Source organism: Brassica napus, chromosome C7 (genome assembly GCF_020379485.1).
Source record: "Brassica napus cultivar Da-Ae chromosome C7, Da-Ae, whole genome shotgun sequence".
In the NCBI taxonomy this organism is placed as follows: Eukaryota; Viridiplantae; Streptophyta; class Magnoliopsida; order Brassicales; family Brassicaceae; genus Brassica; species Brassica napus.
In genome coordinates this window covers 32,636,148-32,649,676 of record NC_063450.1, presented here as the reverse complement: position 1 = coordinate 32,649,676, position 13,529 = coordinate 32,636,148, and the positions used below count along the sequence as shown (strand labels likewise).

Here is a 13,529-nt window from a genome sequence, read left to right as displayed (position 1 = left end):
GCCAAGCTTCTGGGTCGTATTGCAATCCGAGGGAATGGCCACATGGTGTTAATGACATTTCTTCACTAGGACGTCTATGTTTAAGCGGAAATTATTTCGTTTGCCTGCAAGCTGACATATGTAAGCTCTATAATCTGAGATGGCTAGATGTGAAGCAGTGCAAGAAGCTGAGATCTATTCCAATGCTTCCACCAAGAATTCAGTATTTTGATGCTCATGGGTGTGCGTCCTTGGAAAGAGTGTCAAATCCTCTGGCGCTTCAAGTGTTAACAGGGCATATTCATGCCACCTTTAATTTCTCCAACTGCAACAAGCTTGATCTAGACGCAAAGGATAGTATCATCTCTTATACTCGTTGGAGAAGCGAGCTAGCACTAGATGCACTCTCTAGATATGATGGGGTATGTTTATATATATATCTCTCTATTAGATTATTTTGTTCTTAGTTATCACAGCTATTGTGTATATGTATTGGTATTTTTTTATTTGTAGGGTTTTGCTTTGGAAGGTCTGATTGTTACTTGCTTTCCTGGACGGGAAGTACCAGTATGGTTCAGTTACCGAGCATCTGCATCAGTGTTAAAGCAAAAGCTACCTGCACACTGGTGCGACAATAAGTTCACAGGGATAGCTCTATGTGCTGTTATCTCTGCTGGAAACCATGACCATACGAGCCATCTCTTGGTAAAATGTGGTTGTGAGTTCAAGAATGAAGACGGATCACGTATCAGCTTCAGTTTTAGTGTTGGAGGATGGAACGAAGCAGGAAGCACACTAATAATGATTGAGTCCTCTCATGTCTTCATTGGCTATATCAGTAGAAGGGATATCAATAAACATGGTGCTGGAATTGGAGAGGGATGTAACTGGACTGAAGCTTCCCTTGAGTTTCAAGTGACAGATGGTACTAAAGAGTTAGCAGGTTGCAAGGTGTTGAATTGCGGGTTTAGTTTGGTATATGCATCTGATGAAAAGAATTATGTACTTCCGGAGAGGGTTGAGAAGCCTAAACTGCTTTCTTCTGTTGGAGTTGATCTACGGCTCAAGCAACTGGAGAAAGCGTTGTACTCTACGCCTGGAGAAACTCGTATAATTGGAGTTGTGGGGGAGCCAGGTATTGGCAAAACAACTCTTGCAAAGGCTTTGTTTAAAAAGCGTGGGTGTGGGTTCCCACAAAACTTGTTCTTAAAGATGTCAAGAGCTCACAGACCAGAGCGTTTGAGAAGGACGTTTCTGGTAAATCTACTAAAGCCTGTGAATCAAACCATAAGCGGTGAGACAACACATGAAAATGTGAAGGATAGCCTGCTTAAAGCTAAATCTTTTATCGTTCTCGATGACGTGAGTGACAAGAAGCAGTTAGAGTTTCTCCTTGGCAACCTCAAGTGGATCAAGAAGGGAAGCAAGATTGTAATTACTTCACGTAACATGTCGTTCCTTGAGGGATTTGCTCATGATACTTACATGGTTCCAAAATTGGACAACAGAGAGGCCTTTCAACTTTTTTGTTATTATGCATTTGATAATCAGATATGTAGTCCCACAAGGACCTTCATGATACTGGCCAGAATAATTGTGGATAAAAATGGAGGCAACCCACAAGCTCTGAAGTTATTGGGTAGTGAACTTCGTGGTAAAGACAAGACTCACTGGGAAAATAAGATGCAAACATTGACACGCATTGCGAAGATCCAAGAATTCAAGAGATCATATATGGATCAACTCAATCAACAACACAAAGATGTGTTCCTAGACATTATATGGTTTTTCAGATCAGAGGAGGAGTGTCTAGTTAGAAGTCTATTGGATTCAGGAGATTTGTATTCTATTAGTGAAGTCAGGAATCTCACTGATAGGTTCATGACTGATATCTCTAACGGCCGTGTAGATATGGATGGGGAAGTTTCTATGTTCGCTAAGGACCATGGTTCTCATGGGCGGTATACGCTGTTGAACTATGATGATATCAATGAAAAGCTCAAGAATATGGGAAATGTGGTAAGTTTATTCCCTATAAATATTATTCATGATTAGTTTAGTTTTGCAATAGAGAAAATCTAACATATACTTACAATATTTGTTGCTCGTGGTAAAACAAACTTCTAAAATGTTTTCACCACCAAATTACAACCCTAAACACATATTAAGTTTGATCAACATATGTGCATATCATCATATTCTACATGAAAAGAGCCCCAACAAGATTCATCTCACTCTTTTTGTTAGTGAACTATTCCTCTTGCTGTTGACAAGAGTGCTGCTAGGAACATCTTTAGTTTTGAAATGTTAGCATATACATAGTTTGGAGTACATGTCTGTTCAATATTTGCATTGAAATTTAAGTATGGATAAGAATTCATTGCATACAACCACAGAGACATCATATGTTTCCTAAGTTATTTTCTTTCAACATTCTCAGGAAGCTAATAATGTGAGAGGTATATTTTTAGACCAGTCTGAAGTAACAAAAAGCATTGCATTGGAACGCATGACCTTCACCAATATGAGCAATCTTCGATGCCTCAAGGTGTATGATTCTTGTTGTCCACGGCAGTGTAAATCTGACAGTAAATTATACTTTCCGGATGGGCTTGGTCTCCCATTGGAAGAGATCAGATATCTTCACTGGTTAAAATTTCCACTGATGGAACTTCCATCAGAGTTTAAAACAGAAAATCTTGTTGACCTTAGGCTTCCTTACAGCAAAATTTCACATGTTTGGGAAGGAATCAAGGTTAGTTCTCTAGTGAATTTTTACTAAACTATTGGCATGTGTATTTATTGTTTTCCTTATTGGAAGTTTAATTCTAATGAATTATCTCAGGAGACACCACGGCTGAGGTGGGTAGATCTAAGCCATTCAAGTAAGTTGCTCAGCTTATCGGCATTATCAAAGGCTGAAAATCTTGAGAGATTAAATTTAGAAGGCTGCACGAGCTTGTATGAGTTACCACTGGAGATTCAGAACCTGAAGTGCCTCGTTTACCTAAATATGAGAGGGTGCATACGTCTGCAGTGTCTTCCAAAGATAACTTTAATCTCTCTTAAAATTCTCATTCTCAGTGGATGTCCAAGTCTAGACGAATTTGAGTTAATTTCTGAAAGTTTAGAATTCTTGCATTTAGATGGAACTTCAATCAAGACACTTCCACCGGCCATAAGAAACCTCGGAAGACTTGTCATGTTGAACATGAGAAACTGCAAAATGTTGGAGTTCCTGCCAGACTGTATTTGCGAGTTGAAACTTTTGGAGGAGCTAATTCTCTCTGGTTGTTCAATGCTTAGGAACTTTCCCTATATCAAGCAGAGTCTGACACATCTACAGATATTACTTTTTGATGGGACAGGAGCAGAAGAGATGCCACAAGTATTATACTTCACTAGTGTCAGTAGAGCATCCTTACTTCATCATTTATCTTTGAGCGGAAATAATTTCGTCAGCTTGCAAGCTGACATCTCACAACTCCATCACCTGAAATGGCTTGATGTGAAACACTGCAAGAAGCTAAGATCGGTTCCAGTGCTTCCTCCAAGACTTGAATACTTTGATGCACATGGTTGTGATTCTTTGGAAAAAGTTGCAAATCCGCTTACTCTTCCACTAGTGGCGACGGAGCAGATACATGCCACGTTCATATTTTCCAACTGCAGAAAGCTTCATCAAGAGGCAAGGGATAGTATCATCTCCTATACTCGGCAGAAAATTCAATTAGTGCTAGATGCACTTTCTCGATACCATGGGGTGTGTATATTTCTTTATGTCAATATTCATTTTTTTCTTGCATCATATGGGGTATATATATGACTTTTGGATTGACATTTTTTGATAGGGAATTACCTCGGAAGCTTTGATTGGAACTTGTTTTCCTGGTTGGGAAGTACCCGCATGGTTTAGTCACCGAGCATCTGGATCATTGTTGAACTCAAAGCTGCCTCCATACTGTGACAACAGGTTTACTGGGATAGTTCTATGCGCTGTAATCCAGTTTCCATGTTACAATAACCACTCTAATCTCTCGGTGGAATGTACCGGTGTATTCAAGACTGAAGACGGAACTCATATTCCCTTTAGTTGCAGTATTGGAGTTTGGAGCGAATCAAGTAACATGACGCAGAAAATGGACTCATCTCATGTCTTTATTGGCTATGTTCGTAGACTGGATGTCGACACACAAGAGGAAATATGCGCATTTAATGAAACCTCACTTGAGTTTCAAGTTACAGATGGTACCGAAGAGGTAGTAGTAGGTTGTGAAGTAGTTAAGTGTGGCTTTGATTTGGTACATGTACCCGATGAAAGAGAAAACATATTTGGGATGCATAAACTGTTGTCGACGTCCAGGGTGAAGCATCAAAACTACTTGAAAAGTGTCGGAGTTATATAGTGATATCTAGAATCAATCATACTCTCATCTACCATAAGGAACATCTTGTGTAAGCTTGAAGACAGAGGCTCTGGCTAAAGCCTGTTAAGCAAAGGTCTTAGGGGCCATAATTGATATATATATTTCGGGCGCCAAAGTGTAATAGTTTAATCACCTTAGCCTATTGGTTTGTGTACATGTTCTCTAGTGCTACAGATAATGAGTTCAGTTTTGCTTCCCTTTTACTATTTTTTTCTTTTTGGAAATTAATCGCAATAAAACTTTTTGGAGAGACTAATAAAAGTCGCCGGTGTTCCTTTTCCGGTGATACGACTCCCGACGTTCGGGCTTCGCCTCCGGCAACAGTGGCTTTCACAGCACCGATTGGCTGGCACCTGTCTCTAGCGGCACATCGTCCTTTGATGTTGCCGGCTGGCTCTATGTCGGACCTCTTCCGGTTTTACCCTTGTTTTTCCTTTTTGTTGTTTATTGTTTATACTTTTCGGGTTTCTTTTGACTTTTCGATCTCCTATCGGTTTTATTGAGTTAGATCTTTTGATTGGAAAGTTTCAACCTTTCCCTTTGGTTAGGGTTTGTCATCTTCAAGCTTATTCAAATTTTTAAAGATGGCGGTGGTTGCATGTTCTGGGGTTGAAGCTTTCGTTGTCTTAAGATCGCTTGGAATGTTGTCAAAACCGAATCTTCTTGGATCGATTGAAGCATCAGTGTTGGAACCTTTGTGCTCTGTTTCGACTAAGAGTTGTTGACGACGGTTCTGGTCGTTGCTCCTGTTTCCGGGAAGCTCCGGTGGACTCCGATCAAAATTTCGGTCTCGACCCACAAACCGGTTCCGTTCGAGGACATATATGTTTCTTCCGCCACCTGTCCCGCTTCGTTCGGGGACTTCCACGTGGTAGCGAGTCATCAGAGTTGTTCATCGCTCACCTTTGGGCTCTTTTGTGTCTGGGCCAACGTTATGGGCTGCTTCTGGCGTTCTCGTGTCGCAGGCCTTTCTTGTTGGGCCCCTTTTCTTTTCGTTTGTACTGCCCTTTCTTTTGGGCTTCTTTGTACTGCCTTTCTTTTGGGTCTGCTTGTTTTAAACTCTGTTTTTGTTGAATATAATAGGGTTATTTACTTACCATTTCTAATTTTACTCTATCCTAAATATTATATTAAATGATATATTAAATAAACAATTTAATAAAGCAAACGGTAGTTTTTTTTTGTTGAGAAAGCAAACTTTAGTTATTCATTTTAAGTAGACGTTCTTCTTGTCACTGTTGGCTAAAATAGATAAAACCCAATTGTCTATTCTCGAAGGTTTTTAAAGGCAGATATTTTTGGAATACTGATCCCTTGGAGGATCACAAATCTTATTCATCCTCGTATGGATGGAGAAGCATCTGTTCATCTAGATCTCTGGTTAAAAAAAGACTAATCAAAAGTGTGGGAACGGGACAGTCCATCTTTATATGGACTGACCCTTGGATCCCCGCTCCTCGTCCAAGGTCAGCAATACCGAAAAATGATATTCAATTTTTAAATCCATCTTTAATGGTGGAACATCTTATCAACCCGGTTGATAGATCTTGGAATGTAGAATTTCTTAATGCATACATACATTCTGACGATGTTAAAATCATTAGGGGTTTGGCGGTTAGCAGGTGCCAGAGGCCATACACATATGGGTGAAATTTCATTGAATCTGGTAAATATTCGGTTAATTCAGGATTCCAGAACGGAGACTTTATTCCCGGATAGAGTTCCCAGGATGATCACCTTTGGACCAAATATTAAATCTCTATTGGCCTTTTCCTCGAAACGGAAGTGTTCTCTGAATTTGAAACACTTCATATGGCAAATATTATCGGACACATTACCAGTCTTAAAAACCCTAAAGACACGTGGGACTGATTGTGATCTATGGTGTAGCATTTGCGGGTAGACGAGGAATCTACTAACCACATACTTTTTGAATGTCCATCAGCACTTCAAACATGGGCTCTATCCAGGATTCCTTCCCCTCCTGGAATTTTCCCATCAACATCGGTTTACACCAGTATGGATTATCTCTTCTGGAGACTTCCAAAAGATGGGGACTTTAATTATTTTCTTTGGATGTTGTGGTATATTTGGAAGAATCAAAATGATAAGGTTTATTCGAATAGGAATGGAAATCCGCAGGAAATACTTCGTATAGCACATGTGGAAAGTGAGCTTTGGGCAGAGGCATAATTGTTGATCAATGGACACCTTGAGAATTCACAGCAGTTTTCTGATTGGCAAGCTTTGGAACATAACAGAGTCTGTTATATTGATGGAGCATGGAAAGAGGAGGATAATTATACATGATAAAGATGGTTCTGTCGAAGGATAGATTCGACAGAAGTCATGATGGAGACGATGAATCTTCGACGGAGTCTATCACCTTTGCACGCTGAGTGTGAAGCTCTGATTTGGGTAATGGAATGCATGAAGACCCTCCAATTTTCTGATGTAGTTTTCGCGACGGATTGTTCTCAATTGGTGAAGATGGTGTCGACACCTGAAGAATTTCCAGCTTTTTCTACACATATGGAAGAGTTCAGACGAAGTAAGACTTTCTTCTCTAATTTCAGGATCAGACATATCCCAAGAGCACAAAATTCTATGGCGGACAAGCTTGTACGTGGTACGATGAGTTTTCCTTCAGCTATACTATATGTCGATTCAACACCTCTGGTTTGGTTTTCTGAACCGAGAGGCCCAACTACTTATTTTAGATTTTGTTGTCAAAAAACAATTATCAGTACCTCATATTTTACATTTTATTTTTATTCAATCTTCATTATTAATATGACTCTCAATATTACATGTCTCGTTTGCTCTATTCATTCCTTTTTTGTAGGTTCTTATTATTTTTAGGACTTTATGAATTTTGAACATACAAATTATCTTAAATTAGGTTCTAATATCCCGTGCCGTTAGACATTTCATCAAAGGGAAAATGATGTTGATGCTAGCGTAATTGTATCATGTATTGTCATATTAAACAGTTTATGTTTTTTTATAGAAAATGCCACAAAAACAAAGATTGGTAATCAATCAGTAAAACCATTTTTTCAAGAATAATATAATTTTAATATTTTTATTTTATTTTATTTGATAGCAAGTTAATATTTAATAATATATTGTATTATTTCGCTTCTGATCAGTTCACAATTCATAGATCCTTCTGATTCCATTAGTAATGAAAATCCGGAAAATCACTATCACACAATAATCAATCAAAGAGAGATTCAACAACTAAAAGAAAGATTGATTCTTTGGGATCCTTCCTCAAACGGAAGGAAGAGAGATACCATCAAATCGATTCCCTAAATACATAGTTTTATGTATATTCCTCAATGCGCCAGCTATTCAAGGAATGTAGAAACTAAATGAATAATCATCTGCTTCCAAAAGAAAGCAAAGGATTTTCTTGGAATCCTACAAGAGCTATTCAGTCTGCAGCTCCAAGTTCATATTAGGCATTGTGCTTGTTTGCTCATCAAGGTTTACATATTTTAAATGCAGTACAAATATTAAGTTATAACTAGAGCACCAGTTTTATAAAGCGCTTCAGGCACCACATAAGTCCGGACCGCCACTGCTTGAAGAGGGAGAATAATGTCATATATCAGTTTTTCCAGAGTCTAAATCCAGAGAGGGTCAAGAAAGCTCAAAGGTGAAGTCACTCATTTTGGAAAGACCCGAAAAAATAATGGTATCAAATATCAACCTTACACATGTCTAGCTAAAGCGAAATATTTTGGAAAGTTGAGAAGGGATGATAATGTCCTATATCAGTCTTACAACACTATAAAGCCAGAGAGGGCCACGAACGTCCTGGGTGAAGTCACTCATATTGGAAAGACCAGAAAGAATCATGATATCAAATATCAGCCTCATGATAGTCGAATCCCGAGGAGGGAAATCAACTAATTTGATGCGTAACTCCATTAGAATATTCTTTTCAAGTCTTACTCTACTCTAATTCCAAACTGTAGCTTTATGTAGTTATGCATGATGTCCACAAAAGACTCGGGAAAAATCAAGTGCCTATACACACGATAGAACTAAGAGTATAGAACCCTATAGGATTCCGTATGTAAATATGTTATCTGTATGTTTGGTTAAATGAATATATATGACTATATATGAGGAGTTGTCTCCTAATGAAATAAGATTGAGAAACCTTTATAAATTTTAAGCTTTCTTGAGATGCATAACCTAAAAGGTTAATGGTTAAACTATCATACTGCATTTTTCGCTTACTTCACGACTTCACTTCTTCTTCGATGTCAGGCGATGGAGGTTCCAAGTCAAAAGAAGGATGTACGTCAAAATCAAAGTCGAAAGTTGAGTATGTAAGGCAAACAATTTCGCCATATGACCTTGCCTCTGGTGATAACCCATGAAAACTAACCTCTCTCAAGTCTCAGCCGCTGTCGAAAGGCAAACTATGTGAATGGTCTGCAAATCTACTTGACGGTTCAAGCTCAAAAGGTTTGAAGATGGAACAATTTTTTTGTTCCAAAACATGATCCGTATGATTAAGCAGATTGGTGTACGAATAATGTACTTGTAATATCGTGGATAAAACTTACGATTGCAGACACACTATGATCCTCTGTATCACACAGTAAAAAATATATGAATTGTGATGCATATCCAACGAGAATCTGAAAAATTGTCAAAGAGTTCAGAAACTCAAAAAGGAACTCGCGAATTGTCGAGAAAAAGGTTTGGCGATAGATGGCTACTATTGGAAGCTTAACGAAACTGTGGACCAGCCTCGTTTGGATACAATCAGGTTTTAACCACTGAAAGTTTACTGTAAGTGCACAGTGAACCACATAGTATTTCAGGGATGGAATCCACAAATACTAAGGCTACACTACAAATGTTCGAGAGAAAGTTAAGCTAAGATAAAAGGGGTTTTGTGTACTTTCAACTAGTAAGAAACTAAACAACAAAAAGTAAAATGATGTAAAATAAATAGGTTCAAGCGTTAGGTAGTGGGTAATTCTCAAGAAATATAGATCATGAAACAATAGCCAGATAGGGAATGCATTAAGTGTTGTTCTCTAACTCAAACAACGCGATTAGATTAGCCTACTTCTGCAGTGCTAAACCTATGTTAAAAGAATCCTAGAGACTAAACTTTCGTTGAATTTTAGATTCTAAACATGTATTAAGATCGAGTTTGATAGGTTCATGATACTCCCTAACATCAATTTCCTTTGGTTAAGAATGTTTACCTCATTCTAGGTTCATTCATTCATTCATTTAATCAAACAATTTTGATGTTCTAAACAACTTAAGATCAGAAACTAGATCTTGAATCTATTTTTTGCATTAAGAACAACCTAAATGAAGAATTGAATAAATAAGTCTCTAATCTAACATCACTACAAGAATAATTAAAAATAGCAAAGGACTGGTGAAGACATTTCCGTAGCCATAATTATTAGCGATGAAAGTTGCGATGGATAGCGACAAAACATAAAAATGGTAAGTTTGTAGCTAATTTGTTGCGATCTATAGCTATCTAGCTACGAATATGACCCATAGGCATTTTCTAGCTAAATAGCTACTAATTAGCGAAGAATTAATTGTCGCCAAAAGTTTTATAGTTATCAACACATGATTATAAATATTTATGTGTCTAATTGATATGTATGTGTTATATGTTTGAAATTTGCATTTGTGATGTATGATTGAAACTAGTAATGTTTGAATTAAGATACTGTGTAATTGTGTTATATGTTTGAAACATTTTACTTTTTGTGCTTATTTGTTTGGTTGATACTTGAGATATAAATTATAGTATAGGGTTTGATTTTAGGGATTGTGGTTTACGGTTTAGGGTTAAAAGATTTACTGTTAAAAGGTTATCAAAAACATAGTAAATTATAATTGGTTAGAAATTTATATTACATTATTTAAAAGTATATAAATTTGTGATGTAAAAATAAAAGTATTTGGTTATTATTTTTGTTAGGGATTATGGTATAGAGTTTAGAATTTAGGGCTTGTGGTTTAGGGTAATGAGTTATTTAAGAAGTTGTTAAAAATATAAAAACTTTGTTAATAAATTTAAATTGGTTAGAAATTTATATTAGACAATTAAAAATGTATAAATTTGGTTATTATAAATATTTTTTTAATGTTTAACATCACAAAGTTTGATTTCCCTCCACACATTTCCCTCTTAAGTATTTTTGGCTCCAATAATTTCCTTCCACGTATTTTCGGGGTTAGCTCCAAAAACTTGTTACCGCTTAAGTGTTACGACATAAAAAAAAAGAAGAAGACCAAACTCTCGAAACTCACAGTCTTCTTCTCTATCTCGCCTCTGTCATGTTATCTGGTACTTTCTTCATGGCTCACACCGGACAAACCTATAATCGTCGTCGTCCATGGCCACCGAAGTTGAATCTCCCGGGTACGTTTTGCATACCCCTCTTTCTTCTATTAGTTAAGGTAAGGGTTTTGATTTGGGTTTTTGGATTAGGGTTTCAATTTTTCCTCACTATCCGTTTGTGTTATAGGGTTTCGATTCTGTAGACTATCTGTTTATGTATCAATGTGTCTCGATTAGGGTTTCAGTTTGATTTTGGGTTTCTCTCCTCCATCTCTGTATATCTAAAATTATTTTGTTTGTTATCTTTTTCTCTTAGACGTCTCTGCACCGTTTCTCTAAGCAAGAAGAAGCCTCCCAGTTATCTCGGAAAAGATGCTCACAAGTACACACCCTAAGGTTTTTAATTCTTAGATCAAGTGTTCCTACGATTCATATTTAGTTTGTTTCAGTCTCCAAGTATACATCATTCTATGAATGGCTTTTTACAAAAAAAAAAAAGTATACATCATTCTTATAGTGTGTTTGATTGGAAATTTGACAATTTTATATATTAGCAAGGTGCTTTATATTCAGTTAAAAGAAGGTTCGAGCTTCAGAAAATAGTGGCTGCTTTCCTCCACCTTAAAGCTCGATGAGCATCTTCTCAGTCGCCTTGTATCACCTTGTAAGTTGTGAACATTTTTAATAAGATTAAATCCTAAAGTCTCTTAACATTTTTGATCTATAAGAGTAACAGTTAGTTTCCTTTGAGTTTGTTTTACAGTAACCGGTACCATAGTTCCAAGGATTATACTTGTCTTTGCTGCCCTTGCGGTTAGTGATTCAAATGGCTTCAATTCTGACCCAGATGTTTTTAGTTGTTTATCTTGTGCCCCTTGTTTTCTATCTGATTTCAACCACCTTATAGTAGGCAGTTATTGATAATTTGCCCCTTTTTTTGCAGATCGTGAACCTCTGTCAATGCTCTCTATAGAAGACTCTCTGGACTAAATAAAATAAAGGAGTCAGGTTCTAGGGAGCTATGCTTCTTGAGTTCGAAGCAAAGAAAGAAGTCAGGTTTTTCTGAGCGACTCAGGACAAGCTGTTCCACAGCTATATCACTGGCATATAAGGCATCCAGAGAGTCACAGACAAGTCCAATACTTTTTCATCAGGGTTCTCCATACCAGTCATGACACGCATCCTTGACTTCACAGGTACTCTCTCAATCTACTCTCTGTTTGACAGCATATGATTCTCTTTCAAACACCGTATCTAATTGTAGTTTTTTCTCTTCTCTTATTGCAGAATCAGAAGGCTAATTGTGGTTTTGTCTCTCTTCTCTTTTTGCAGACAAACTAACACAGAAGATCATTGAAGCAGTTGAGACTTTGTTTGTTTTAGTTAAACTGCTTGAGACTTTGTTTGTTTTAGTTAAACACCGTATCCTTGTTTGTTTGTTTTGTCTCTCTTCTGCTTTGTTTGTCTCTCTTATATATATATCTTCCCATCTAATTTTAAATATATATATATTTACATATAAATATAAATTCTAATAAATTTGAGACTTTGTTTGTTTTAGTTAAACTGAAATTTTTTTTTGTTAATTTAAATGATGAAGATGAAGGGATAAATGTAAATAATGTTTAAATATTTAACTATCAATTTTTTTTTGGATTAGTGTTACTTTATTTAGTTTATTTTTATTAATGTGAGATACACATATACATATATATTATTATTTTAATTGTGATATATGAATTATTAATATATTTAATAGTTTACCATAAATAAATATTTATATGGAAAATTGACATTAATGATGATATATGAGTTATTTTTTATACCATATTTAAAATCCCTGCAAACAAATATAAATGTTTATAAGGAAATTTTACATCTCACAATTAATATGATGTCATGTCACTATTTTCTAAAACCATGTCATCTATTTTAAGTGTCATGTCATCTTTTTTTCAGCGAGAATGATTGTAGTGACGACATGTGTATAAACCACTTCGCAAATATAGTCTAGGGGATTTGACAGCCACAAAAGATAGAACACATAAATCGACCCAAAAAAATCATGGTGTAAGTTGACACATTAAAAGACAAATTTTACAGCTAAAGAACATAGAACACATAAAAAAACAACTTGATATTTGTATACAATGTATACTGTCTAGTTATGTCTTACTAAACTTCCGTTGGTATGTATTCAGTTTTGAGCAAAACATCTTATATATTAAAACAAAAATCACAACCTTGATTCATGTGTGATTTTTTAAAAATGAACATAATTTTTAGAAAGTCATGTTACATTTAATCTCTAATCTTATGATTTAAATTTTGGGCATACCAGAAATTTTTATTGGGCTATCAATAATTTGATTTAAAGAAAAGATGATCCATTGGATTATAGATAGTACAAATTAAATAGATATAATTTAATGTTGTAATACTATACCTCCATATATTAAATATTTAAATATTTGTCAATGTTAACTTTTAAAATTATAAAAAAAAATTTAAATAAAAAAAATCATATTATCTAACAATGATTAATAATTACTACCTTAAACCAATGAAAACAAATTTTAAACTATATAGTTTATTTTAAAAATTAAACAAAAACTAAATGTTTAATTATTTACTCGATAATATAAATCTATGAAGCGCAAAGTTTAATTTTTTTAAAACTTTCTAAATTTGTGAAATGTTACAATATCTTTGAATATGACAATAAAATAATATTTTACTAATCTTTATATATATAGTTACAATTTTAATAATGAAAT

At 35.7% G+C, this 13,529-nt stretch overlaps 1 protein-coding gene and 1 long non-coding RNA gene across 4 annotated transcripts; both read left to right on the top strand.

Annotated features, from left to right (window-relative positions):
- Positions 1-2,395: 2,395 nt before the first annotated feature.
- On the top strand, positions 2,396-8,324 carry LOC125589815 (disease resistance protein RPS4-like). Its single transcript, XM_048762342.1, has 2 exons — positions 2,396-3,742; positions 3,831-8,324. Exons 1-2 carry the CDS (start codon positions 2,771-2,773, stop codon positions 4,383-4,385), a joined length of 1,527 nt encoding a protein of 508 aa, XP_048618299.1. The 5' UTR covers positions 2,396-2,770; the 3' UTR covers positions 4,386-8,324.
- Positions 8,325-10,576: 2,252 nt separating this feature from the next.
- On the top strand, positions 10,577-12,312 carry LOC106380955. 3 transcript variants are annotated; one of them, XR_007325998.1, is made up of 6 exons: positions 10,577-10,833; positions 11,069-11,148; positions 11,326-11,416; positions 11,516-11,565; positions 11,696-11,948; positions 12,085-12,312. It is a non-coding gene; the product is annotated as an uncharacterized LOC106380955 (long non-coding RNA). The 3 variants fall into 3 exon arrangements; XR_007325997.1 differs by having other exon boundaries at positions 11,307-11,416; positions 12,040-12,312; XR_007325996.1 differs by having other exon boundaries at positions 10,578-10,833; positions 12,040-12,312.
- Positions 12,313-13,529: the final 1,217 nt, after the last annotated feature.